General features: G+C 46.6%; 1 protein-coding gene across 3 annotated transcripts; it reads left to right on the forward strand.

Annotated features, from left to right (window-relative positions):
- Positions 1-3,552: 3,552 nt before the first annotated feature.
- On the forward strand, positions 3,553-24,350 carry KCTD6 (potassium channel tetramerization domain containing 6). 3 transcript variants are annotated; one of them, XM_081184329.1, is made up of 4 exons: positions 3,851-3,932; positions 17,004-17,151; positions 17,341-17,448; positions 21,705-24,350. In XM_081184329.1, exons 3-4 carry the CDS (start codon positions 17,422-17,424, stop codon positions 22,389-22,391), a joined length of 714 nt encoding a protein of 237 aa, XP_081040455.1. In that variant the 5' UTR covers positions 3,851-3,932; positions 17,004-17,151; positions 17,341-17,421; the 3' UTR covers positions 22,392-24,350. The 3 variants fall into 3 exon arrangements, with proteins under 3 accessions (XP_081040453.1, XP_081040454.1, XP_081040455.1); XM_081184328.1 differs by lacking the exon at positions 17,004-17,151 and having other exon boundaries at positions 3,831-3,932; XM_081184327.1 differs by lacking the exons at positions 17,004-17,151; positions 17,341-17,448 and having other exon boundaries at positions 3,553-3,932.
- The last annotated feature ends 1,179 nt before the right edge of the window (positions 24,351-25,529 follow it).

The raw sequence follows: 25,529 nt of genomic DNA on the forward strand, positions 1-25,529 counted from the left end.
ACACAGGAAATTTGCACAAAATCCACATTCCAGTCATTGCTTCACATCTTCCGAGGCATAGGTGGACTGCAGTTGATACACCACAGAAAAAACATGAGAAAAATTAAAATAAATATGCTGGTAAGGAAAGTCTTCTTTTTCTGTCTTTGATTTTTTTCTAAACCAGAAACCCCACATTTTAAAAATACCTTTCAAAATACTCATTAAAGGAATCAAATGGGGGGGGGGGGGAAACAGCATATTCCATGGGAATCCACAAGAGACTATTCATAAATAAAAAAATGCAACCATACAAAGAGTCAACAACAATGTAGAAGATTTGAAGAACTGAATACTGTACTTGTAACTATCATAGGTTTCCTAGCAGAACTATCCTGCAGACTGTTAACATTACATCAGGGTGGATCATTCATGCACCTATAAATTCAAAATGCCTCTCCAGCTGGTGGCAGGCTCTCTGCTGGGCTGTTGCTTGGTGACTTCTTACACCAGGAACCGCCTTGTGCTGTCTGTTCAGAGTGACACCCTCACATTCTCAAGTAGTTTCTCTTTAGGCACAGAAGAAAGCTTGCTGCAATCCTGTGCACAGCCGTTTGGGACTAACTCCAATTGTACACAGGGGACTTACTTCTGTGTAAAAAATGCATTCGAGTGGGCTGTGGACCTTTGCAGAAAGATAAATGTGAGCACCAATTAAGATGCCAGAACAAGAGAGCTTTCAGACAGTGAAAATGTAGTTATTACGTTTTGAAGCAATTGAATGAAAAACACGTCATAGGAATTAATGCCTAACCCTTTTTCTATAAGAGTTTACTGTGAGACCCAATAAATTATCATGAGTTTAAATAACTGAGTGGGTCAATTTTGAGGCTGGTTGGTTGGCGCGCTTTCTTTCTTGGAAATGTATGTTAGAATTTTGCATTATCCAGTCGAAAGGAGCAGTGACTTCATTTTTATCTTTTGAATTTGGTTTGAAAGGGGGAAGGAAAGGAAGAGGAAAGCAGCTGAAATAACTTTTTTTTAAGGCATGCAAATAGCTAATGATTAGATTATTCTAAGTGGGCTCATTAGCACAGCTAATAGTCAAGTGCAATTTGTACATATTGTGAACACGTAATACTCGAAGAGCAAATTGAAATGACCTTATTGGAGAGGTTATTAGCTAAATATAACATCACATGTGAACTAAAATTATAGATGCCATTCACTGTGTATTTGAAAATGGTAACATTCTAGTGGCATAAAATAGGCATGGGCAGATTGAAGGCTTGTAGGATCTACTTTTCCCCATTTCTTTTTCCCCTGGGCTGGAGCGGGGCACATTGCCAATTTGTGGCAGAGTCAGCTATTTATTTATTTAGAGCATTTGTCCCCTATTCCTTAGCAAAAATAAAACAAAAACAAAAGTTCTCAGAGTGGCTCACATACAACCAACTTAAACAAGACAGTCCTTGCCCACAGGCTTACAACCAATAAAAAAAAATCCCTATTATACAAAAGGGGAAACGGATAGGGAGAGAAAATTATACTCAGGCAATCCTTAAGTAATTGTTTTTATAACGACAAGCTTGCATAGTTCAGGGGTAAGGAGCTGGACTTTCAGCTAAACTGATGGAATGAGGCCTGCTTTCCATCTCTCCCACTTGTGGAAATATATACTGTATATTACAAGTTACATCTGAGTTACTACAAATCAATGCAGAGCCTGTTTGACAAAATGGTTAACATTCCAAATCAGGGCCAGAGGGCCTAAGCTTCAAATTCCTACTCATCAGCCGTGAAGCTCAGTGGGTGATATTGAGCCAGTCTCTTATCTCTCAGCCCAAGCTAGGTCTCAGCATTGTTGAGGGCTTAATGGGTGGCGAGAGGATCTTGTACACTGCACTGAGCTCCTTGGAAGGAGGGCAGGATAAAGTGTTCAGGTGGGTATGTCTAAAGATTAGGGCCTTGCGATGCAATCATATATACATCTACTCAGAGGGTGAGCCTACTCCCAGGTAAGTGTGCATAGAATTTTAGCCTCAGGCTTAAATCAGCGGCCCAAAGGTGGGGAATCTTTGGCCCTCTGATTAAGAAATCAACAACAATGTTGCTGACCAGCAGTGACCAGAGGAGGAATGACCGCTGGGAGGAGCGCAGAAAGAAGAAACGCTATGGCACACCAGCATCAGCACAAAAGGACACCTTCATCTGCCCTACCTGCAACACAACATGTGTCTTCTGTATTGGTCCCTACAGCCACAGGAGGTGCTGTAACTCTCTTTATCCCCAAAGGTGCACTCCTCCATCGTCAACCCAAGACTGATGGATGCCCACTAGAATGCTGCTGAAGTACATCTCCGACTCCCACCATCCTTGCCCATTGGCCAAGCTTACGGGGGTTGATGGGAGTTGTAGTTTAGCAAACATCTGGAGTGCTAAAGGTTCCCAACTTTTGCATTGTCTATTCAAGCATTTATGAGCAGCCCTATCAAAGATACTTATTCTCAAAAATGTGAAGGATGAGCCAGATGAATGAAGGGTTTAGAAGTTAAGACTGGCTCCCTCCTTGTCCTTCTGCCTGCAGGTGAATACTTTCTTTTTCCAACAGAAACTGACTGCTTTTAATGAAAGGGCTGGTGCCATGCTGCTTTTCTGTAATTTTTGGTATGGCTTTAATAATTTTGTAAAGGTATATAATTTTAATTCCATCTATGTTCAGTTTTTTTAATGTCCCCCCCCCCTTTTTTTGGCAAGCAAGCTGGGGGAAAAGGCCAGGTATTATTTGTTGTTAACATCCATCCATGCTGTATTGATTTAAAAACTCGATTGCGAGCCGCCCAGAGTGGCTGGGGAAACTCAGCCAGATGGGCGGGGTATTAATAATAATAATAATAATTTATTATCTGTCTGGGTGTGTGGATTCAAACCACTGCTTTAGCAACACCAAAGTGACCTCCCTGGGATACAAGCCTGGGCAGTGTGTATGGAGGTCCTGGGCTGTCCAGAAAAAGACCCCCTTCTTGGCCACGCTGATGTGGTCCAAAGGAGCAATACATTTGGCACCAGCTTGGTACCAGGCAGTGGCGTAGCGTGGGGGGTGCAGGGGGGGCCGGCCGCACCGGGCACAACATCTGGGGGTTAGGGTTAGGGGGCGCAAATCCATGGGTTAGGGGGCGCAAATTACTTGCCTTGCCCCGGGTGCTGACAACCCACGCTACGCCACTGGTACCAGGAGTCGCTGGAAGGAGGTGTACAATGCGCCATCTAATTCCAGATTTACTCCTTAGCCTTTTCATTTCCCGAAGAAGCCACCTGGGCAACCCAGTCAGATGGGTGGGGTACAAATAAAAGTATTACAAAGTACTATAACCTGCAAGGCAGCAGAGGTTTAGGATCAGAGCAGGGTAATAAAAGCGCTTTTTTCTGGGGGTACTCAAGGATACGCAATACTAGCACCCAGATGTTAAAAACGTGGGAGTACCAGCACCTTTTTTTAAAAAAGCACTGGATATAAATAAATATATAGCATCAACAACAATAGTAATAATAATAATCATCATCATCATCATCATCATCATCATAACGGCACTCTCTTCATCTCCAAAGCCCCGGTCCTCTATGCATGTACTGAACTCGGCGGGACTTGCCTCCGAATCAATATGCTGGGGAGGATGGGGATAATTTGCTCTCGGCTCGCTTCGGAGAGACTGACTCCCCTCCTGCCTAGGCCTCGCCAGGCTCCGCTCCTCCTTTTCCTCTCCAGCCCTTCCCTTAGGAAGGCTTCCCCCCGCCCCTTGCACGAGGCCTCGCGGAGCAAGGCAGGCCCTGCAGGAGGAGGAGGAGGAGGCGCCGGGGAGGAGCCAGCGACGCCGCCGGCCCGGGAGCAGCGCAGAGCGCGCGCGACAAGCCGAGAGACGGAGGGAGCTTCCCCGAGGCGCGCCTGTTCGCGAGTGAGTAGCGGCGGAGGTCGGGGCATCATAAAATGGCGGGAAGACACCGCCGGGAGGGCTGCCCAGGGGACGGCTGCGCCGCGGTTGTTGCACCCTCGGGACGCCTGGCTTCCTCGTCGCGGCGGCGGCGGCGGCGAAGGGGAGGAGGGAGGGAGACCGGAACGCCCGGGCTTCTTACAAAGGAGGGGTGGGAGATGCAGCCCGGACTCCTGGGTTCCTGTTCAGGAGAGAAAAGGGAGGAGAGGAGCAGGATATGTAAGCTGGCAGGATGCTTGGGTCCCTTTTCAGGAGGGAAAGATGAGTGCAAACAGGACACCTGGGTCCCTTTTCAGGAGATGAGGCAGGCAGGACGCCTGGGTCCCTTTTTAGGAGGGAAAGATGAGTGCAAACAGGACACCTGGGTCCCTTTTCAGGAGATGAGGCAGGCAGGACGCCTGGGTCCCTTTTTAGGAGGGAAAGATGAGTGCAAACAGGACACCTGGGTCCCTTTTCAGGAGAAGAGGCAGGCAGGACGCCTGGGTCTCTTTTCAGGAGAGGAGGCAGGGTCCCTTTTCAGGAAGGAAAGGAGAGCGAAAACAGGACACCTGGGTCCCTTTTCAGGAGAGGAGGCAGGCAGGACGCCTGGTGTGTGTGTTTAGGGATTTGTCAGGATGCCTGGCTTCTTATTAAGGGAGTAATCAGGATGTGTCTGAAGAGCCATCCTGGATCATTCGACATTGGGCAGCTACCACATAAATGTTACACCTTCAGTCCTTCTCATGGGAACGGTGGTTAAAGAGTGATCCTCTCGGCTATTGCAGTACAGTACATGCTAATGGGTAACATGGGCATACTTTTCTGTGTTAGCGATCTCATGGTACAGAGTCTGGATATTGGACTTTGTTTTATTTCGGGGGTTTTTGTTTTTGCAGACGCATGTGAATTATGTCATTAAGGCAGCAATCCTAATTACACTTACCGGGAAATTAGTCCCACTGAGCAAAACATGCTTGGGATTAGAGTGCAAAATACCTAAAGTTCTCTGTGTGTGTGTTGGCTCTGAAGGATGGATGATTTCCAGAATTACCTGTTTTTTGTTTTCATGTGTGTGCTGCCAGGATTCTTGGATCCTTCTGTAGTTTCTGTAGGAAGATGGAATTCCTGGTATTATGTGTGACAGTTTGAAGCATAGCCAGGACCTCTGTTTTTTGGTGGGGTTATTCCCCTGAAAGGTGGAGGAAAGCATGTGTTGAAGAAGGGTCCCTGTGCTGCTTTCGTTTTTTAAACTCAGTAGGATGATTCTGCCAGCCCATTGGGGTACCTGAGTAAGAGCCTCTCTGTGTTGTGGCTCTATGGCTTTCCCCTTCTGAAGGTAGTAGTGTTTGGAAATGAAGGTGAAGAGGATCCTTATTTAGATTGAAGGGTGGGGAGGAATTTTTTAACAGGGTTTCTTGTTTGGTCTTTTGCTTGTTCCGGCACAATGTGTTTTCACCCTTGCTTGTCATCCACCCACAATCCAGGGCTGCAAATACTGCTCTACTGTATATATCTTTCACTTTCTGTTCTGTAATTGTGCGGTGCCCTTCTGCTGTTAGTGAAATAATCAACATGTGCACCAACTTTAACCAAATCAGGTCCTCCTGGATTATAACCTATGGCAACCATGTCACTCTTGGTTCTTGGAATTTGGTTTAGCTAGCTCAGATGCATTGTTCCGTATAAGCAGAAGTCCAAATGATAGTCTGTGCCAGTCAGTCTGTTTTGCACATGGTCACATATTTCCACAGGGGGAACTGCTGTCAAAAAGGACCGCTTCCAATCAAGAAACAGACCAAGATATTTTGAGGCCTGTGGCAGCCTGGGGTGTGAATTATAATAAGCCAAATAACTGATAATTTGATGGCCTTGTTCCCACAGTGGCCAACCAGATAAATATGGGAACCCTGCAAGGACATAAGCACGGCAACACTTTCTTTTTACTTGTGCTCACCAGCAACAGCTGTTCAGAGGCATCCTGCTTTCAACACTGGAAGCTTTTATGCAGCCTTCAGGGCTAGCTGGTATCCATGGATAGCCTTATTCCCTGTGTGAAAAGCAGATGCATCATGTTGTCGGTTGTGCTCAAGCTTCCCATGGAGACAGGAATAGAAAGTATTAATTAGGTTAGTGGGTTCTGTTGCTGGACGCTCTTCAGGTAGCCCTGCCATCAGAATTTGGAGGGCTGTCCCAATGAAGGGTTAAGGGGTATATCAAAGAAATGCTGACAAGAATGGAAAGCTGGTCTTTGGGAACCAGGTGAGTAGCAAATGCTTTCAGAGGTAGGAACAAACTGTGTCGCAATGCAGGAATCTCAGCTAGATCATACGTGACCAGTTCAAGATCCTGGTACTTTCATTCTAAGCTGTAAATGTTCTAGGTCAGGCATGGGCAAACTCGGCCCTCCATATGCTTTGGGACTACAATTCCCATCATCCATGACCACTGGTCCTGTTAGCTAGGGATGATGGGAGTTGTAGTCCCAAAACATCTGGAGGGCCGAGTTTGCCCATGCATGCTTACCTAAGGGGGCTCTCTCTGTCTTTGTCTTCATTAGCCAAATTAACAGCTTTGCAGCCCTGGTTGCTCTGTAGTAGGATATTCATTGATTCATAGAATTGCAGAGTTGGAAGGGACCCTGAGGGACATCTAGTCCAAGACCTTGAAATGCAGGAATCTCAACTAGATCATACATGACGGGACTGACCATCCAACCTCTGCTTAAAATCCTCCAAGGAAGGAGAGTCCACCACCTCCAAGGAGAGACCGTTCCACTGTCAGACAATTCTTACTGTCAGAAAGCTCTTCCTGATGTTTAGTCAAAATCTCATTTCTTGTACTGTACTTGAATCCATTGGTTTGGGTCCCAGCTTGCTCCATCCTCCATGTGACAGCCCTTAGATATTTGAAGGTGGTTAGCACATGTCCTCTCAGTTTCCTCTTTTTCAGGCTAAACGTACCCAGCTCCTTCAACCATTCCTCATAAGACCTGATTTCCAGACCCTTGATCATCTTGGTTGCCTTCCTTTTTACATGTTCCAGTTTGTCAGTATCCTTCTTAAATTGTGCTGCCCAGAACTGGACACAATACTCCCAAGTGTGGTCTGACCAAGGCAGAATAGAGCAAGACTATTGACTTCCCTTGATTGGGACACTAGAATTCTCTTGATGCAGCCTAGAATAGCATTAGCTTATTTTTGCTAATCTATCACACTGTTGACTTGTGTTAAGCTTGCGCCCATATATGTTGTGCTGGACAGATACCTGCTGCATTAGACAGCAGGTGGATTTTCTATGTAGCCACCAAATTAGTTCTACCTATTTATATATTTGGGGTAATCAAATTGGCATCATCCAGGTGGACTACAGCTAGCATCATCCCTGACCATTGTCCAAGCTGACAGGGGCTGTTGGAAGTTAGAGTCCAAAGACATCTGGAAGGCACCATATTGGCTTAGCTGTGTTAGATGGCAATGGCTAGTAAATCAGACCCCATAGCACTTGGGAGGTGCAAGGCACCGTCCACAGAACACTGCAGCTTCTCATCCTCCATTCATTAGATAGAGTCTTCAGATGGTCTACATCAGGGGTTGGCAAACTACGGTCCGCGGGCTGGATATGGCCCGAGGGGGTCATTAAACCGGCCCCTGGCCTTACCGCATGCTCGGCCAGTCCCCACACAGAGGTAAACTGGCGTGGCATGCCGGTTTAGCTCTGCGTGGGGACTGACCTCCAGGACACAACCATGGCTTCCTATTGGCTGCAGGAAGCTCCTGCAGCCAATAGGAATCTGCAGATGCCTCCTCCCCCCCCCGCCATGGCTTCAAAAGCCAGCGGGGAAAGAACGGAGGGTGTGTGCGCATGTGCATGGGTGCACACGCTCCTGTGTGCGTGCCCATGCGCTCCTGCGTGCAGGTGATCCGGCCTGCCGGCGGAAAAGTTTGCCGACCCCTGGTCTACATAGTAGTATCATGATGCAAATGCCAGCATATGGCCTGAGTCTGTGGAATTCTGAACATTTCAAGCTTTCCCTGTTTTGGTGGGTCGATGGGAATGTGGCTTTTGTTTTTAAAGAAAGCTTGTGGAACAGGGTAAGACCCACTTGCAGCACAAGACTGTACACGTTTCAGCAGGAAGTAAGTCCCGGGTAAGTATAGGATTGATTGCACTGAAGTTAATGAACATACAATAATAGAATCTTTGATTTGGTAGGGATCCAAGGGTCATCTAGTCCAACCCCCTGCAATGAAGGAATCTCAGCTGAAGCATCCTGTAGCTTTAGGGAGGTATATAAATTCTAATCATCATCATCCTCCATGTCTAAGCTAGGTTCATTAACTTTCAGTAATGAGTAAAACTTAGCTGAATACCACTCAAGTAATGTGTGAACCCTGCCCACATACCGTATTTTTTGCTCTATAAGACTCACTTTTTCCCTCCTAAAAAGTAAGGGGAAATGTGTGTGTGTGTCTTATGGAGCGAATGCAGGCTGCGCAGCTATCCCAGAAGCCTGAACAGTAAGAGGGATTGCTGCTTTCACTGCACAGCGATCCCTCTTGCTGTTCTGGCTTCTGAGATTTCAGAATATTTTTTTTTTCTTGTTTTCCTCTTCCAAAAACTAAGTGCGTCTTGTGGTCTGGTACGGTACTCAGTAGGACTGGGCAATATATCGATATCACCTGTTCAAAGTCCATATTGTGATGTCGGTTTCATAGTTTTGTGTGTGGGTGTACGCTATGAAAAAAATCACAATGTGGGGAAAACCGTGAAGCCAGCCAACGCCTCTACATAGCTCCATCCTTATTTCAGACATTGTGATATATCAGTATATCGCGATGTTTAGCTGGTGATAATATCATAAAGTTGAAAACCAGCCCTAACTGATGTTCAGCCTAGGACAGAAGGGAGAAAACCGTGCAGGGAAAGTAGGTACCCTTCCAGCTGTTTGTGAAAACACCAACGCAGCCCATCAGTCTGAAACGGGATGTGATTGTAGTACAGTATTTATCACCATAAAGGGGGTTAGGTAAACAAATTGAGGGCATGTGCTTAAAAGTAATCTATACTAGAGTACAGTGGAACCTCGACCTACATCCGCCTCTTCTCGCGGACGTTCAAAGTTGTGACCGTGGCAAACCCAGAAGTAAACCCGCACATGCGCGGAAGCAGCTTCTGCCACCTGCGCATGTGCACAAGTGGCTGCCGCCTCTACACATGCACAGAAGTGCGCAGCCGCCGAATGTGCACACGCACAACGGTGCCTCTACTAGCGTTTGGTTTTGCCCAGCGGACAGGCCTCCAGAATGGATTATGATCATAAGTAGAGGCTGTAGTGTAGTGCTAAATAGCCAAGTGGTGGGTCATTGAAAAACTTGCATTTAAAGACCGCTCATTAAATGGTATCATTTTGTTGCTGTATTTTAAATGCTTTCTGACTTCTTATGCTGCCTAGGTTCCTTTGTAACTCTAATCTCTCTGAACATTTTCCTTTCCTTTTTAAAAACAAAAATGTTCATGCCCAATTCTTTACATGTTTCAGACAGGGAGAGATTCAGCACAAATGCCGCTGTAGTTCTCCTTGGAGCTAGGACACATACGCCATCTGTTACATATATAAAATATCTTGGTGCCAGAGGCAGGGATCTTAGTATAATGGGATGCAATTGTCATTCTGCAAACAGCTTGAAAGACGGACAGCATGGAGTTGTGCAAGGAAAATTACAGCCTCTTTTTTAGTTAATTTTTTTTTAAGCCCTTTCAAATTCCCATTTTTGTATTGTCTGTAAAATCTTCAAGGTTTTAAAAAGCCAAGGTACCTCTGAGTGGGACGTGGGTGGCGCTGTGGGTTAAACCACAGAGCCTAGGGCTTGCCGATCAGAAGGTCAGCGGTTCAAATCCCCGTGACGGGGTGAGCTCCCGTTGCTCTGTCCCAGCTCCTGCCAACCTAGCAGTTCAAAAGCACACCAGTGCAAGTAGATAAATAGGTACCACTCCGGCGGGAAGGTAAATGGCGTTTCCGGGGGCTTCTCTGGTTCGCCAAAAGTGGCTTAGGCATGCTGGCCACATGACCCGGAACCTGTACGCCGGCTCCCTCGGCCAATAAAGCGAGATGAGCACTGCAACCCCAGAGTTGTCCACGACTGGACCTAATGATCAGGGGTCCCTTTACCTTTACCTCTGAATAGTTGTTCACACGGGTAGAACATCAGCCATTTGCGATAATCTGGGAGCAGTCCCCACACACACAGTGTTAGGACACGTGACTTTTTCTTAGGCTCAGTCTCTGGTGCCACCAGTTAAAAGGATCTTGGGTAAAAGACCGTGAGCTGGATGTTGCTGAACTACAACTCTCAGAGGTCAATGATACAGCTGTAGCTGTGCTACATCCGCAAGGCCACAGGTTCCCTACTCCTGGGCTGGGTGGACCAGTGGTTTGACTCACTGTAAGGCTGTGCTCTATCTCTGTAACTAACAGAACTGATCACTCTAATTCTGTTTTCATTCTTTTTTATCCCGTCGAAAGGTTTTGCAGCGGCGTGTGACTCATTAGCTGACATTTACACAAGCTGGGCCTTGTGTAATGAAAACCACATAGGTATCACTTTAGGGGATCACTGCAGAGGCATAATGCCATTGCTAAGCTTACCCATGTATCCTCCAACCTTTCCCTTTGAAAACAAAGTGAAGCACCAGCTCAGATTTCTAGACGCGAGCTTAAAATTATTTAGTCAACAGCTGGTCAGGACTGACCAGCCCTATTTCCATCTTCCAGCTTCCCTCCTTCCTTTTTGGGTTGGGTGTAGGTACGCTGGTTGGTTTGGGGAGCAGTAGGGCTTTCCCCCCCATGGCAATTTCCATGCTTGCAGTTTTCTCCCTGCACCTCTACAGCGTCCTGTGTCCAGGGTGGAGTACTTGGCGTGTAATGCCAGATTCAGGCTGCTCACAATCTACATGCTCCCCCCTCCCCAATTTCAGGCCATCTGTGCATTGCAAATAGCTGCCATGCACAAAAGCACACAGTTCGTCTGCCCCCCCCCCAGCTGATCTGCGTAGATCTGTGGGGTCATCGTTCTCTCGCATCAGATAATCAATCTGATGATCAGGAAGAGGACAATTTGTACCCCTAGCACTGTGCTTGATTTACATTTCTCTCCCCTCCCCTCCTCTGCTGCCATCAAAATTGGTGGACCCCCTTGGGAAGCAGGAGGAACATTTGATCCTGGGGCAGGAAGGCAGTGAGGCAAATTAGACTCCTGAACTATGGGTTAGCACCCCCCCTCCCGTTTTTATGGCTTTGTTTTCAGGGTTGCTGTTAGGGGTAGTAAAAAAAAAAAAAGAAAATTAGATATTCATCCTGTTCCTGGATAATCTTATTTTGCCCACCGAGCAAAGTGAGCACAAGTTTCTGAAAATAGTAAAATAAAAATAGCAACAGTACTACTACTACTACTACTACTAATAATAATAATAAAACAGTGGTACCTCGGGTTAAGTACTTAATTCGTTCTGGAGGTCTGTTCTTAACCTGAAACTGTTCTTAACCTGAAGCATCACTTTAGCTAATGGGGCCTCCCGCTGCTGCCGCGTTGCTGGAGCACAATTTCTGTTCTCATCCTGAAGCAAAGTTCTTCAGCTGAAGCACTTATTTCTAGGTTAGCGGAGTGTGTAACCTGAAGTGTATGTAACCTGAAGCGTATGTAACCTGAAGCGTATGTAACCCGAGGTACCACTGTAATAACAAGCCATTTCTATAGAACAGGCATGTCCAACACACAAGAGACTGCGATCTACTCCCAGTATAAAAATTCTGGAAGTGATCTACCCATGAAGGGGGTGGGAAGCCAAAGTTGTTTGACCTTTTTTAGGGGGGACCAAGCCAAGGGGTTGTTGAGCTTTTTTTTAGGGAGGGAGGAGACTAAAGTTCTTGACCTTTTGGGAGGAGGGAGAAAATCACTCACCTAAAACTGTAATGCTGCGGTAACGACTCTCTGCTTCCGTTTCCTAACATACCATTAAGGAACACCCATTTGACGCAAACGAGGAACAGAGCCGCGGATGAGGGGGCGGGGACTTTCATCCGCAGACTTGCTTATCGCCAACGCCGATTGAGAGGGAGCCCGAGATCGTCCGGGGATCAACCTGTTCATCGCGGTCAACAGGTTGGACATCCCTGCTATAGAACATATAACTTCTGGTCATCAGCATTAAAAAAAATGAACCTGGTTGAAGAGCTGTGCAGGTTGGTGGGGCGACCGAAGGTGCTGCCATGGTAAGAGCAGGAAAAATTATCTCTAGTTGCAATTAAAAAATAAATAAAACAGGATCCAGCATCAGCATCTATGAAGCCAAACCTGGACATGGGTAGGGAAAGATGTCAAATAATGTTTTAGGTGCCACAGCGTTGCTTTTTGAGGCACCTGAGATCTTTCCAGCCATGCTTGGGACGCTCACTTTGCTTCAGAGTTTTGTGCGTGCCATAATACTGCCCCAGTTTGCACCAGCTTCTCTGTTTCTGCTCTTCTGCCCTGGGAATTGCCATCCTGTTATTTCTTGCAAGGAAACGTAGAGGACAATGGCCAAGCCTCCTATTGTTGCCCCCAGAAAGCTTATGCGCTCGGGTGCATGAAATAAATCAGGATGGGTGTTTTGTAGTTCCATTGAAATACAGCCCTACAGTTTCCAGGCTAAAGTTGTTTGATGGAGTCAGCTTGTTTAAAAAAAGAAAAGGTTATGTTCTAACTGCTTGAGATAGTCTGTCGCTGTGCATAACTTTGTTCCTTCCTTGAAGTGTTAACGTTTTCTAACCAGATTTCTAGATTGTTAGCGGTCCTGGAAACCTACACCAAATCAATGAGGCATCTGCTGTCTGCGCCTCCTTTTTGCCCGTGCAAACGGATGGGAAGAGGCTTGCCTGAACTAATTGCTTTGATAAATTATTCATTCTGGTGCTACGCAGCAGGCTGGCGATCAAATGCTGTCTCTTTTGCCTGCGGAGGAGACAAGAAGATGTAAATCTCCCTTCCCCTGCAAAGAGCAGTGATTTAGGCATCTTTTAAGGCCTACGGGGTCAATAAAGGGAATGGAAATTGGTCACAAAAGCTGAGCTGGTTGATGCCGACTGACTTACTGCTCTTCCTTTTTCAAATCAAGAGACGGATATCCATTGGGTGTCACTGCGCTTCGGAGATTGGAGAAAAATGCCCGCAACATCTGACTGTGGTTAATTTCCTTTGGGATAGTTCTTTATATTCCCCTCTTGCCCGCAGTAAACTTTCATCTGCAGTGAATTCATCAAAAACTTTCAGTTTTGTTTCCCATGGTTGATGGTTTCGCCATAAGCTGTGTCTTCAACACTTCATTGTTGTTTAGTCGTTTAGTTGTGTCCGACTCTTCGTGACCCCATGGACCAGAGCACGCCAGGCACTCCTGTCTTCCACTGCCTCCCGCAGTTTGGTCAAACTCATGCTGGTAGCTTTGAGAACACTGTCCAACCATCTCATCCTCTGTCGTCCCCTTCTCCTTGTGCCCTCAATCTTTCCCAACATCAGGGTCTTTTCCAGGGAGTCTTCTCTTCTCATGAGGTGGCCAAAGTATTGGAGCCTCAGCTTCAGGATCTGTCCTTCCAGTGAGCACTCAGGGCTGATTTCCTTCAGAATGGATAGGTTTGATCTCCTTGCAGTCCATGGGACTCTCAAGAGTCTCCTCCAGCACCATAATTCAAAAGCATCAATTCTCCGGCGATCAGCCTTCTTTATGGTCCAGCTCTCACTTCCATACATCACTACTGGGAAAACCATGGCTTTAACTATACGGATTTATACGGACCTCAGAAAACATGGCTTTGGATAAAAAGCTTGTTTAAACCTTCAAGCTGTTTCCTCCCTCCACCCGCTTCTCAATGTGATGTCTTAGTGGGAAAAAGAGGAATAATAGATTCTTACAGGTACTGGTAGACTTTAAAGACAAGGTGCTTGGATTACAGTGGGCAAAGATGGAAATCTCTCTGTGAAATCCATTAGCTCCACACCCTCATGTTTGCTACCCCTTTAGCTTTCTAAAAAACAGTTGCTGTCAGGTCTGAAGGTACGGATGCAGCTGGGAGCCCCTCTCTGTAGACACCAGGTGATCTCATGATATGCAACCTTGCATGGTCTGGGTTCTCAATCACACAGGGTTGGGAGTCCGTGTGTTGCTTAAGCCTCAGAGCTCTTGTAAGGAACTGAGGAACCAAGGCATCTGCACTTGCCTGGTCAACAGACTGGAGAACTCATTTCCCAAATCTAGAGGAGAGTCTGACTGTGACAAATTAATCAAGGAGTTGACATCAGTCAGTTGCCTTCACTACACAGTTGTACCTTGGTTGACGAACGCCTTACGACTCAAACGTTTTGGCTCCGAACGCTGCCAACCCGGAAGTGATTGTTCCGGTTTGCGAGCGTTCTTTGGAACCCGGACGTCTGACGCGGTTTCCACAGGTTCTGATTGGCTGCAGGACCTTCCAGCAGCCAATCAGAAGCCGTGCCTTGGTTTCTGAACATTTTGGAAGTCGAACAGACTTCCGGAATGGATTCCGTTCGACTTCCAAGATATGACTGTACTACTGAAAATCCTAGATAGGATATAAAAACAGCCAACCACTTAGAAGTTTTATTTATGGTGAAGTGGTATACATGTTTTGTTAAATAAATAAAATAAACATTTTCTGATGTTGACACAACTTCTGCGTGTTTTCAGTCCTACGTAGGTACGACCAATGGCATGGTCCGATTTGAATATGTCACACAGATTGTGGGCAAAGTTACTGCACCGGAATGCCATTTTGCGATGTTAGTCTTGGCTTGGGGTGGCTTAGCCCCAGCCTGATCTGGACACCCCCCCTTCCAAACATTTATTTTCTGGTCTTCCCTGGCACCCCCAATATGGGTGGCAGCAAAAAGGGGGGGGGGTTAAAAGTAGATACAGTGCTGTGATGAGGATGCAAATCACCAGTCTTCAGATCAATTGTTTGATGAGTGGAGAGGGGCCAATTACTTTTCTCTTAACTGATTCACACAGATTCTCTAGAGGAGAGTGTATTGTGTGTGTTTTGTGTGTGCTCCTCTGGCCGAAAATGGTCAACTGCCCCTATTTTAGCTGCTTCCATTTTCTCTCTCTCGGCCCCCCCTCCCAAACCTATCTGCCTATGAAAGAATGGTGAGCCAGTTATTTCAAAGCTGGAAAGAAATATTGTTCCAACTAACGAGATGGATTTTTGCAGAGGGCGGCAGCAGCCCTGCTGTTTTCAGCCAAGCCTTGCATTGTTTTGTTTTTACTGTGGAGATTTCATGCTTGCGTGTGGAAATGTGGGTCGCAGTTTGGACCGGTTTGTAGTTAGCCGTTCCTGTGAGATCACAGAGCTTGCAAAGAAGCTGGGAGCAATTGTACTGGAAGCCGCATTCTTCCACAGCACTCGCAAGGATCCCAGTTTGCCGTCCATTGAAGCTGAAGAGCAAATGCTTTTCCGGTTCTGAGCTCCCCATAGTTACGAAAGGCTCCAAGGACAAAACCATGGTATTGTTGTGGTTGTGGTTTTTTTTAATCTTTGCTGCATGACTAGAGAGTAGGAAGAGATCAGATTGAAAAAATGTTTTTAATGCCAAATCGGTGGGAGTGGACTATCAATTTGCCCCAAAAACAAAGCCTGGGCTGTGTGTTAAGATCAGCAAGGGGAGCCCTCATGTTTGTTCCACCACCCTCAGAAACCGTGTGGGTCGGTGGCTTGGTAAGTGGGCATTCTCTGTGGCAGCCCCTAAGTTGCGGAAGGCCCCCTTCCCATAGCTTCTTCACTGTACAGTGGTACCTCGAGTTAAGAACTTAATTCATTCTGGAGGTCTGTTCTTAACCTGAAACTGTTCTCAACCTGAGGTACAACTTTAGCTAATGGGGCCTCCTGCTGCTGCTGCGCCACCGGCACACGATTTCTGTTCTCATCCTGAGGTAAAGTTCTTAACCCAACGTACTATTTCTGGGTTAGCGGAGTCTGTAACCTGAAGCGTCTGTAACCTGAAGTGCCTGTAACCCAGGGTACCACTGTACAGCTTTTGGAGAATGCTGAAGACTTTATCCTGGCCTCTGACACCTGAGATGTGTGTTTTCAGCACCCCACCCTGTTACTGTGAACATAATTTATGTTTTAACTTTAATTCTCCTTTCTTAATGGTTGTAATCCGCCCTGGGATCTGCTGGTGAAGTCTGGGTGGTATTAAAAAAAGTTTTTGTAGCTCATTGGCTAATAGTTATGTGTTGTTTTGTGTCTAGCCCATGGCAGTGGCTATTGCTGTTTGATTTTCAGTGTTGGTTCATTTCCAGTTTCCTTACAGTGGTGCCTCGCAAGATGAAAAGAATTCGTTCCGCGAGTCTTTTCTTCTTGCGATGTTTTTCGTCTTGCGAAGCACGGTCCATCGCAACTGCGCCTCTTCAAGCGGCTTTTTAAAAAAAGCACAAGACATTTTCATCTTGCGAAGCAAGCCCATAGGGAAATTCGTCTAGCGAAGCAACGCAAAAACGGAAAACCCTTTCGTCTAGCAGGTTTTCGTCTTGCGAGGCATTCGTCTTGCGGGGCACCACTGTACTTTGATGAGCTCCTGTACAGGACACACATGGGTTAATGGCAAACCCTCCCCCATCCTGGAACCTTTCAGATGTTGCTGGACTTACATAATAATAATTTTATGATTTATACCCTGTCCATCTGGCTGGGTTGCCTCCCTTCAATCCCTGACCATTGTCCGTGCTGGCTGGGCATGATGGTTCTTGTAGTCCAAAACATCTAGATCAGGGTTTCCCAAACATGGGTCTCCCAACTGGTTTTGGACTACAATTCCCATCATCCCTGACCCCCTGGTCCAGCTAGCTAGGGATGATGGGAGTTGTAGTCCAAAAACAGCTGGAGACCCAAGTTTGGGGAAACCCAGTTTGGGGCAGGTGGATTTTGAGGTACATCCATGTCATTGATTCACATTTCCTTGGCATATGCTTGTATGGGGCAACCTTTGAAAACCGTCTCCTTTCTCCCAGATAAAATATGCGGACCATTTTTTAAACGTGTGGATCACCTTCAGAGACCAAGTGCTCATTATTTTAACTCAGGCGGCTGCGTAATGATTATCTTTTTTTCCCCCTGCGAGGCTCAGCGGCTCTCTACACCTGCAAAGGATGCAAGAAGGTCAGTGGCGGGAAGGTAAATTTTTCTGCAGGTGATTGTACTTGAGTTTCTTTGTAGCTGGAATCGGAGGCGCAGGCAAAGAGCTTGCCTTTTGAAGGGGTAGAAACACCGCTCTCTTCTTCTTGCTCTTCTCCATCTTGAAAGTGCTCACAATCTGCTCTGCTTTTCTCTCTCTCCCACCCCCACCAGGGAGGAATAAGCCGTGAATTGCATAAACTTTCAAAAGACTTCCAATAAATCCAGGCTCGCGCAGCTCGCGCATTGGAACAGATGGATAATGGAGACTGGGGATATATAGTAAGTATGCCGGCTGGGCTGTGGGGGCATGGCAAATTCTCCCAGGGGTTCTGTGTGTGTCTGCTGTGCACATGTGTTTAAATCTGCCCTCCTGTGCTCCTTTACCAGACAGCTGGCCCCATGCAAATGCTCCATTTCTTCAAGTAGTAATACCCTGTATGTGTTGTTGGCTACAGACCTACAGCCAAAGATTTGGCCGGTAGATTTCCTCTGTCAGCTGCAGGCAAGGGTGGAGAACCTTCTTCCAGCCCGAAGATCACATTCATTAGAGGTTTTTAAGCATTGTTAGGAACTCAGATAATATAAGCTAGGCGCCAAATGGCTCCTTAAAGCAAGATTAAAGGTTAAGGACCCCTGACAGTTAAGTCCAGTCGTAGACGACTCTGGGGTTGCGGCACTCATCTCGCTTTACAGGCTGAGGGAGCCGGTGTTTGTCCGCAGACAGTTTTTCCGGGTCATGTGGCCAGCATTTTGGCACAATGGAACACCGAAACCAGAGCAGCGCATGGAAACGCCGTTTACCTTCCCACCAGTGCGGTACCTATTTATGTACTTGCACTTTTTGGCGTGCTTTCAAACTGCTAGGTTGGCAGGAGCAGGGACCGAGCAACGGGAGCTCACCCCGTCGCGGGGATTCGAACCGCCGACCTTCTGAGCGGCAAGCCGAAGAGGCTCAGTGGTTTAGACCACAGCGCCACGCGCGTCCCACTAAAAAGCAAGATTACAGCTGCCCAAATGGAATGCTTTGTTGCCATTTTGGGTAAGACTGCTCTAAAGTCTTATTTTTCAAAGGATGAACTGACTGTGATTGATCATCAGTTAAACATCTGGCTGGTTCAGATGACAACCTTGAGCTAGGTTAAGAGCTTTGAGAACTTAAAGAAGAAAAGTGGCTTGATCCAGGGACAGGCCACATATAAATATTGGCCTATTCTGACCTATTTTTCTTAATGGTGACTGCTCCTACCCAGGCTGCACAGAAAAAAGCATTTTGGTTCCTGAAATTCATTCCAATTTTGTGCAGATAAAATATAACTGATAGAATCCTACAGGATGTGTTATTAGTAAAGATCCAGTGATCCCCAGGCTTGCACCTCCAGATGGTGGAGATGTCAGATGCCATCCTGGGGCCAGGGCACCTTTACTTGGTTGGTAGCCAGGTGCAAAATGCGCCTGGCTAATTTCGAACACAGCTTTTAAGCAGAGGTTGGGTAGCCATCTGTCACGAATGCTTTAGTTGAGATTCCTGCATTGCAGGGGATATGGCGAACCTGGTCTTTCTCATCCGTCTGACAAAGCAGGCGACTCCATGGGAATTTATGCTACGCTGAATTTATGTCACAAGGATCTTCGCTGTTGGCACTCTTCTAACAGCTTCCTGCCCATGTAGTATTACTTGTTTATTACAGTTACAGCCGTACCTTGGAAGTCGAACGGAATCCGTTCCAGAAGTCCGCTCGACTTACAAAACGTTCGGAAACCAAAGCATGGCTTCTGATTGGCTGCAGGAAGCTCAGCCAGTCAGAAGCCGTGGAAGCCCCGTCAGACGTTCAGCTTCCAAAAATAGTTTGCAAACTGGAACTGTCATTTCTGGGTTTGCGGCGTTTGGGAGCCAAAACTTTCAAGAACTAAGCTGTTTAAAAACCAAGGTAACAACTGTACTTATATTTTGCCTTTCAGGGTACAAAGCCTCCCAAGGCTGCTTATAAGTAACATTTGCATTTCAAAACAAAACATAATGTTATATTAAGTCATCAGGGTATTTCACACAGGGCAGTTGATGGTAGGTAGAAAGATCCTGGTTTGTGCAGGGGGGTGGGCAGGATACTGCAAACCCCAGGTGTCCTTTGCCTACATCCTAGAGACTATATTCATATCTGAGAAAGTTTTCACCTCTTCCTCTTTTCCTGTGAAAGAATGGGCAGTATCCGTCAGTAGCTCCTAATGCACAAGAACAGCTGAAATCCCATTTAATTAGGCCTTCACAGGTGAATCTCTTAATGCCAAGCATCCTTTTCTAAAAACTATCCCGCAGGCAGCGGAAGAATTAGATGAGCATCTCACCTTGACTCAAAAGCACTCTATGTCCTGCTAGTTCACTCATGAATCTGCCACCTGGCCCAGAAGTGAATCTGCCTTGTTTTTTTCCAGTGCAGTGGTCAAGAAGTCATTGATGTTTGCAGCCAGAAAGTTTTATCTCCAGCTTCAGTATAATATTTTAAAGGAGCCTTATTTTGCTATTTCTATTGACTCATCCTGGGGGGCTTCTCTGGGCAAATCACGCATTTCTCCTAATTGTCTCTTCATTTCAGCAGTTCATTTGTTATGTCGCTCTTTTATTTCGACCTAAAAGAAATCCTTACTCAAGTCTGGTGCCGCTGGTGCTCTCAGCATTGGTTTCTTTTTTGTTCGGCTGAGCTATTTCTGCCTAGTATATGTTGAATGTGCATAGAGCAAGGAGAGGCATTGTGCTTGAACTCAGACTCTGTAGCCTGCTGGGCTACACTGTAAAGGCTAAGCAGATTCCCTCTCTTCCAGACATACTGTCACACAAAAAATCTCCAAAAGAGTTGTGCAGCATTGTGGACAAAGGCACACGGGGTGCCTAAGTGAGCTCATTCTTGGGTGAAACTGGCCGCGTGGAGCCATTTAGTGCAGCCTCCGGGGCGGGGGGGGGGGTACCATAATTGTATAAAGCCCAGTTGGGCTAATAGTAGACCAGTTGAAATGAATGAGCCTAAGTTGGCCATGGCCATGGATTTCAATGGCTCTGCTCTGAGTAGAGCTAACATTGGGTGCAAACCAAAGTGGCGTGTGTGCCAGGAGTGCCACAGAGAACAGTGGTTTGCGACTGATCCTGGGGTGCAAGTACCTTTTTTTTGCACCTCTTACTTTTTGCAGCTTTGCAAATTAAGGATAAAGAGGCAGTCACGCCTCCCTTCACCTGGTTGCCCACCTTCCTCTCCTCTTTGGACAAGAGGTGGGGACACTTGTGCGCAGGAGTGATGGCACAGTAGAATAACTGCATGAGCAGCAGGGTCTGCACTGTGATCTCAAAAGGAAATGGCAGGCCAGGTGAGAACGGCACGCAGAGCCAGGGCGATGCGGGATGAGTCAGTTACTGCGCCACTGATAGGTGGCTGCGTTCGGTCACCCATCAGCAATTGTTCCTCCGCCCAAGAGAGCAGCTAATTATATGGCTAGATGAATGCTTCCCAGAGGATGGTACAGTTGTGTTCCAGATAGAATTGAAAGGCAGATTATAAATACTGTTCTGCCTTATCAGGGGAGGAATCCAGTTGATGCCTTTGGGCTCAGCTGAGGAGCTTTTGATTCAGGCGGTGCCTCTGCTAAGTGGACAGGCAATTTTTTTGGGGGGGGGTTGTCCTCTCTCTCTGCTCCCTCCTTGTGCCACCTGAAAATTGAGCTAGAGACCCTCCAGAACAGGGCGGCAGGTGGCAAGAGGGAGAGCTGCAGGCATAGCTGTCAACCGTCCCTTATTTGGCGGGAAACTCCCTTATCCCAGCGCCGTGTCCTGCTGCTGCTGATGTCCCTTAAATTTCCTGGGTTTCAAAGGAAGCAGCTCCTCTCCCTCCCTCCTTGCCGGCCAGGGAAGAGGGAGGTTCCAACTGTGTTGTTTGGCTGTGTTGCTCGCCCAATAAGGAGTCTAAGAACGACTGGGCTTGCGTGCCTTGTGCCGATCAAATCGGCCGCGTTGCCTGGGGACTCGCCTTTGCTCAGTGCTTCCCAGTGGAGAAGTGACAGTGGTTTTCCTTGCTGCATCCCCTTTGCCGGGTTGCTGCACTGTGGGAACGACCGCTTGAGGCTTCGTTTGACTGCTAGCTGGGCTTTCTGCCTTTGGCTTGTAGGGGCTCAGAAGTCGAACATACCTGTGCTGGGAAAATCACTTATTTTGGCCGCTGATCCCTTATTTTCGAGGCTGCTGGTCCCTTATTTTCAAATCTGTAAGTTGACAGCTATGGCTGCAGGTGGAAGGGCAAATCAGGAAAACTCCCCTCCATTTCTGTTCTTCTGGATCACAAACACTTCTGTGAGTGCAAGTTGGGCTCTACCCTAATTAACTTTGGATTATAATGCCCCATGCTAAGTCATACAGGGGGAAAGTGCAGTTCTTATTGCTTGCTTGCGTTTGTTTGTACAAGCAGTGGTTTTTTAAATGATCGTTTAAGGTACTTACGGGGTATTCATATGTTGGCTTGTGAGCGCTCTGAAACTTTTCCTCTCCCCTTCCGCAGATGACTGAGCCGGTCACTCTGAATGTGGGTGGACATTTGTACACGACGTCGCTCACCACGCTCACGAGGTACCCCGATTCCATGCTGGGAGCCATGTTCCGGGGAGGCTTCCCCACCGCCAGGGACTCCCAGGGCAACTATTTCATCGACCGGGACGGGCCGCTTTTCCGGTACGTCCTCAACTTTTTACGGACGTCAGAGCTGACTCTGCCTCTGGACTTCAAGGAATTTGACCTGCTTCGTAAAGAAGCGGACTTCTACCAGATCGAACCCTTGATACAGTGTCTTAACGAGCCCAAACCTCTGTATCCCGTGGATACCTTTGAGGAAGTGGTTGAGCTCTCCAGCACTCGCAAGCTCTCGAAATATTCCAACCCGGTGGCGGTGATCATAACGCAGCTGACCATCACGACCAAGGTCCACTCGTTGCTGGAAGGGATCTCCAACTATTTCACCAAGTGGAACAAGCATATGATGGACACGAGGGACTGCCAAGTTTCTTTCACGTTTGGGCCCTGCGATTACCACCAAGAAGTCTCCCTTCGGGTCCACCTGATGGAGTACATCACAAAGCAAGGCTTCACCATCCGAAACACCAGGGTCCACCACATGAGTGAACGAGCCAATGAAAATACGGTGGAACACAACTGGACTTTCTGTAGACTGGCACAGAAAACGGACGACTGATTTCACCCCTTCTTTCCCCGTTTGTTTACCATCCAGAAGCTATGTAGCAGCTTCTCAGGACAAGGTATTAAGAGACTGGAGACTGGCTTCCAATTAAACAACATTGGAGAAAATCTCTGCATCTCTCCCTTTCTCCATATATACATAGATTATATATATATATATTGGTTTTAAATATTTATTATGGATTCCTAAGGACCGGAGAATGGGCATGCTCCGGCCTCTAATCTTCCGTCATGTCGTGAGGAAATGTTTGCATGTGCCTGCTCCTTCCATCAAAGAAACTTTTATTTTTTTATTTTCTCAAAGGATGAAGCAAGAGGGCATCTTTGGAAGGACTGTGAAATAATTACATTTAGGACACGTTTTCCGTGGTGTTCACACCGTACAATGTAAAGTGCTAAAAATTGTCTCCTGGTTTTTAACCTGTGTTTAACCCGTCTAGTGCTATTACAAACCACTTCAGAGGCTCCAGTCCAGTGTGAATTATCTCATGCGTAAGCTACACCAAAATGAATAAGAAACAGTACAAGAGAAGTTTGTGTAGGAGACGTTCTCTCTGGGCTGTACCCAGATTTGTTAAAGTGCAGCTGGGGAGAGGAAAAGCTACCATCATGTAATCTAACCTAGTTTTCATAAATCGGTAAGCAAGCAGTATTAAAATAATTGAGGTACCATCAGGCTTCTTCTGCCCCTGGTTTTATTGTCAGCAGTGCAGCATTTTACAGTTATGAGAACTCTTTCTTTCTATGCATTATAAAACAAGCAACCAAATATTACCCATGGTGATAAAAATACAGTTAGAAATATTTTCATTGGATTTGGAATGAAATAATAATACCTGTGGCAGATTTTTTTTAAAAATGCCTGGTACAGTATTATTCCCAGGTGTAATGCTTGCCAGCAAGAAGCTAATAATAAAAAATGGAAATTACAGATTTGGGGGTTTTTTTTGCTCTCTCGAAATTATTCCAAGATACATAGGAGTAAATGAAAATGAAGAAAGAAAGAAAACTTTTAAAAATCACTGGTTGGAATTTTCTAAGCAAAATAATGACAGCGCTGCAGTGAACTTCGTCAGGATTTAGGGATCTATATTACACAGGGCAGCTGGGCTGGGCAAGAGGAATATAATTGTGAAGAATTGCATCTTCCCGTAGAATAAAGAAGGCCAGCTGGCACGCTGCAGGCCAGATCTAGCCCTTGAAACAATTTGATCTGGTCCTCTGAGGCCCTACCAAATGCTTTTTGAATGGGGTTAAAAAACAAATCTTGCTTTACAATTTTGCTTGTAAGGGGAAGAAGTAGTGAGTCTGCACATATGTTTCCTATGCATTTTATTGTATTGCTGTTGCATTTGCATTGTGGAGATGCACAAATGCCACTGCTGATCTCCCGTCATTCGGGGTTCTTTCATGAAGCCTTCCCACCCCTCCCAGGCTTATGACCTCATACCATCTGAGTGCTTGTGTTCTGCGTCTGCTTAGCGCTAATAGATGCCAGAACACCCTTTGCATTCTCCGGCCTCCAGATGAGCGCTCGGGACAACAGAGGGTTCTCTTAAGAACACAGGAGCCGACCTTCTCTGCCATTAAAACAAACAAAAAGCTTGTTTCTCGTGGATGCAGATAAACGGTTTTTTAAAAAGCATTTAGAAATGTACAATTGCAGCAGTCTGTCTCGCTTTGTGTTTGTGCATGGGGCTTGTAGTAACACAGATATGACCCTTATACGATGAAATACACGAGGTCAAGAAACGTGAGAGAAACAGTATTATAAATATTACAACATAAGATGCCTTTAAGGTCATGTTTTAGAGCTCGCACAGAAAGCAGTTCTGGAACATGGCATTCAGGTGTGTGTGTTTGTGTGCGTGTGCGTACCTATTCATTCAATAATTGTTGCAACCTTGCTTGCGAACGGCCTGAAGGGTTTTTTATTAAAAAGTCATTAAGTCTTGCTTTTGCTTCTTTAGTGATGTCAGAGGGAGGGAAGGAGGTTTCTGCCTCAGGCAGATAAAGGAGGCTTGCGCCAGCGTGTTTTCCCCTACAGTGTTTGTTTGTTTATTTTTTGCTCAGTTAAAGACCAAAAAAAGAGAAAGAAATCTAAGCAGCCTATTACCGTATTTTTCGCCCTATAGGACGCACCGGCCCATAGGACGCACCTAGATTTTTTTTGGGGGGGGGAATAAAGGGGGAAAATTATTTTTCCCCCCGGCGCGGGGCTGGGGCGGGGGGAGCCCGAGCTTCCCCAGCCCCCAGAACAGGAGCCAGAGCGATGCCGAAGCTGCGGGCAGCTTCAGCATCGCTCTGGGAGTTTGCGCAGCTGGGGGAGAGGGAAGCCCTCCGCCAGCCTCCAAATCATGTCAGGAGACAGCAGGATGGCGCGCTGCGCCTCCCCGCTGTCCCCCGAGCTTGTGGGGCTGGCGGTGGGGCTCTCCTGAAGCCTGGAGAGCGAGAGGGGTCAGTGCGCACCGACCCCTCTCGCTCTCCGGGCTTCAGCGAAAGCCTGCATTCGCCCCATAGAACGCACACACATTTCCCCTTCATTTTTGGAGGGGAAAAAGTGCGTCCTATAGGGCGAAAAATACGGTATATGAAAGCAGTAAAAGCACAAAAAAGTTCAATAAAGTTTGCTAAAAACTTCGGGTTTTTAAAAGAGGTTTTTAAAAATTGGCTATGTTCTCAGCTGTTTTCAATATTGTGTTCAAGTGTTGTAACCCATCCTGCAGCCTTAGAGTGAAGGGTGTGTGTGTGATAAATGATAATGGGCAGTTGTAGGGAGGTCTTGGGCTGCCCAGACAACAAGACCACACTCTCGTCCTCACTGATGTGGTCCAAAGGAAAGCAGAGCAATACATTTGGCACCAGCTTGGTACCAGGAGTCGCTGGAATAGCGGCAGAGGGTTGTTAATGTACAGTGGTACCTCTGGTTACGTACTTAATTCGTTCCAGAGGTCTGTTTTTAACCTGAAACTGTTCTTAACCCGAAGCACCACTTTAGCTAATGGGGCCTCCCGCTGCTGCCGCGCTGCTGGAGCACAATTTCTGTTCTCATCCTGAGGTAAATTTCTTAACCCGAGGTACTATTTCTGGGTTAGGGGAGTCTGTAACCTGAAGCGTATGTAACCTGAAGTGT

Source organism: Podarcis bocagei (genome assembly GCF_964188305.1).
Source record: "Podarcis bocagei genome assembly, chromosome: 2".
NCBI classification, from domain to species: Eukaryota; Metazoa; Chordata; class Lepidosauria; order Squamata; family Lacertidae; genus Podarcis; species Podarcis bocagei.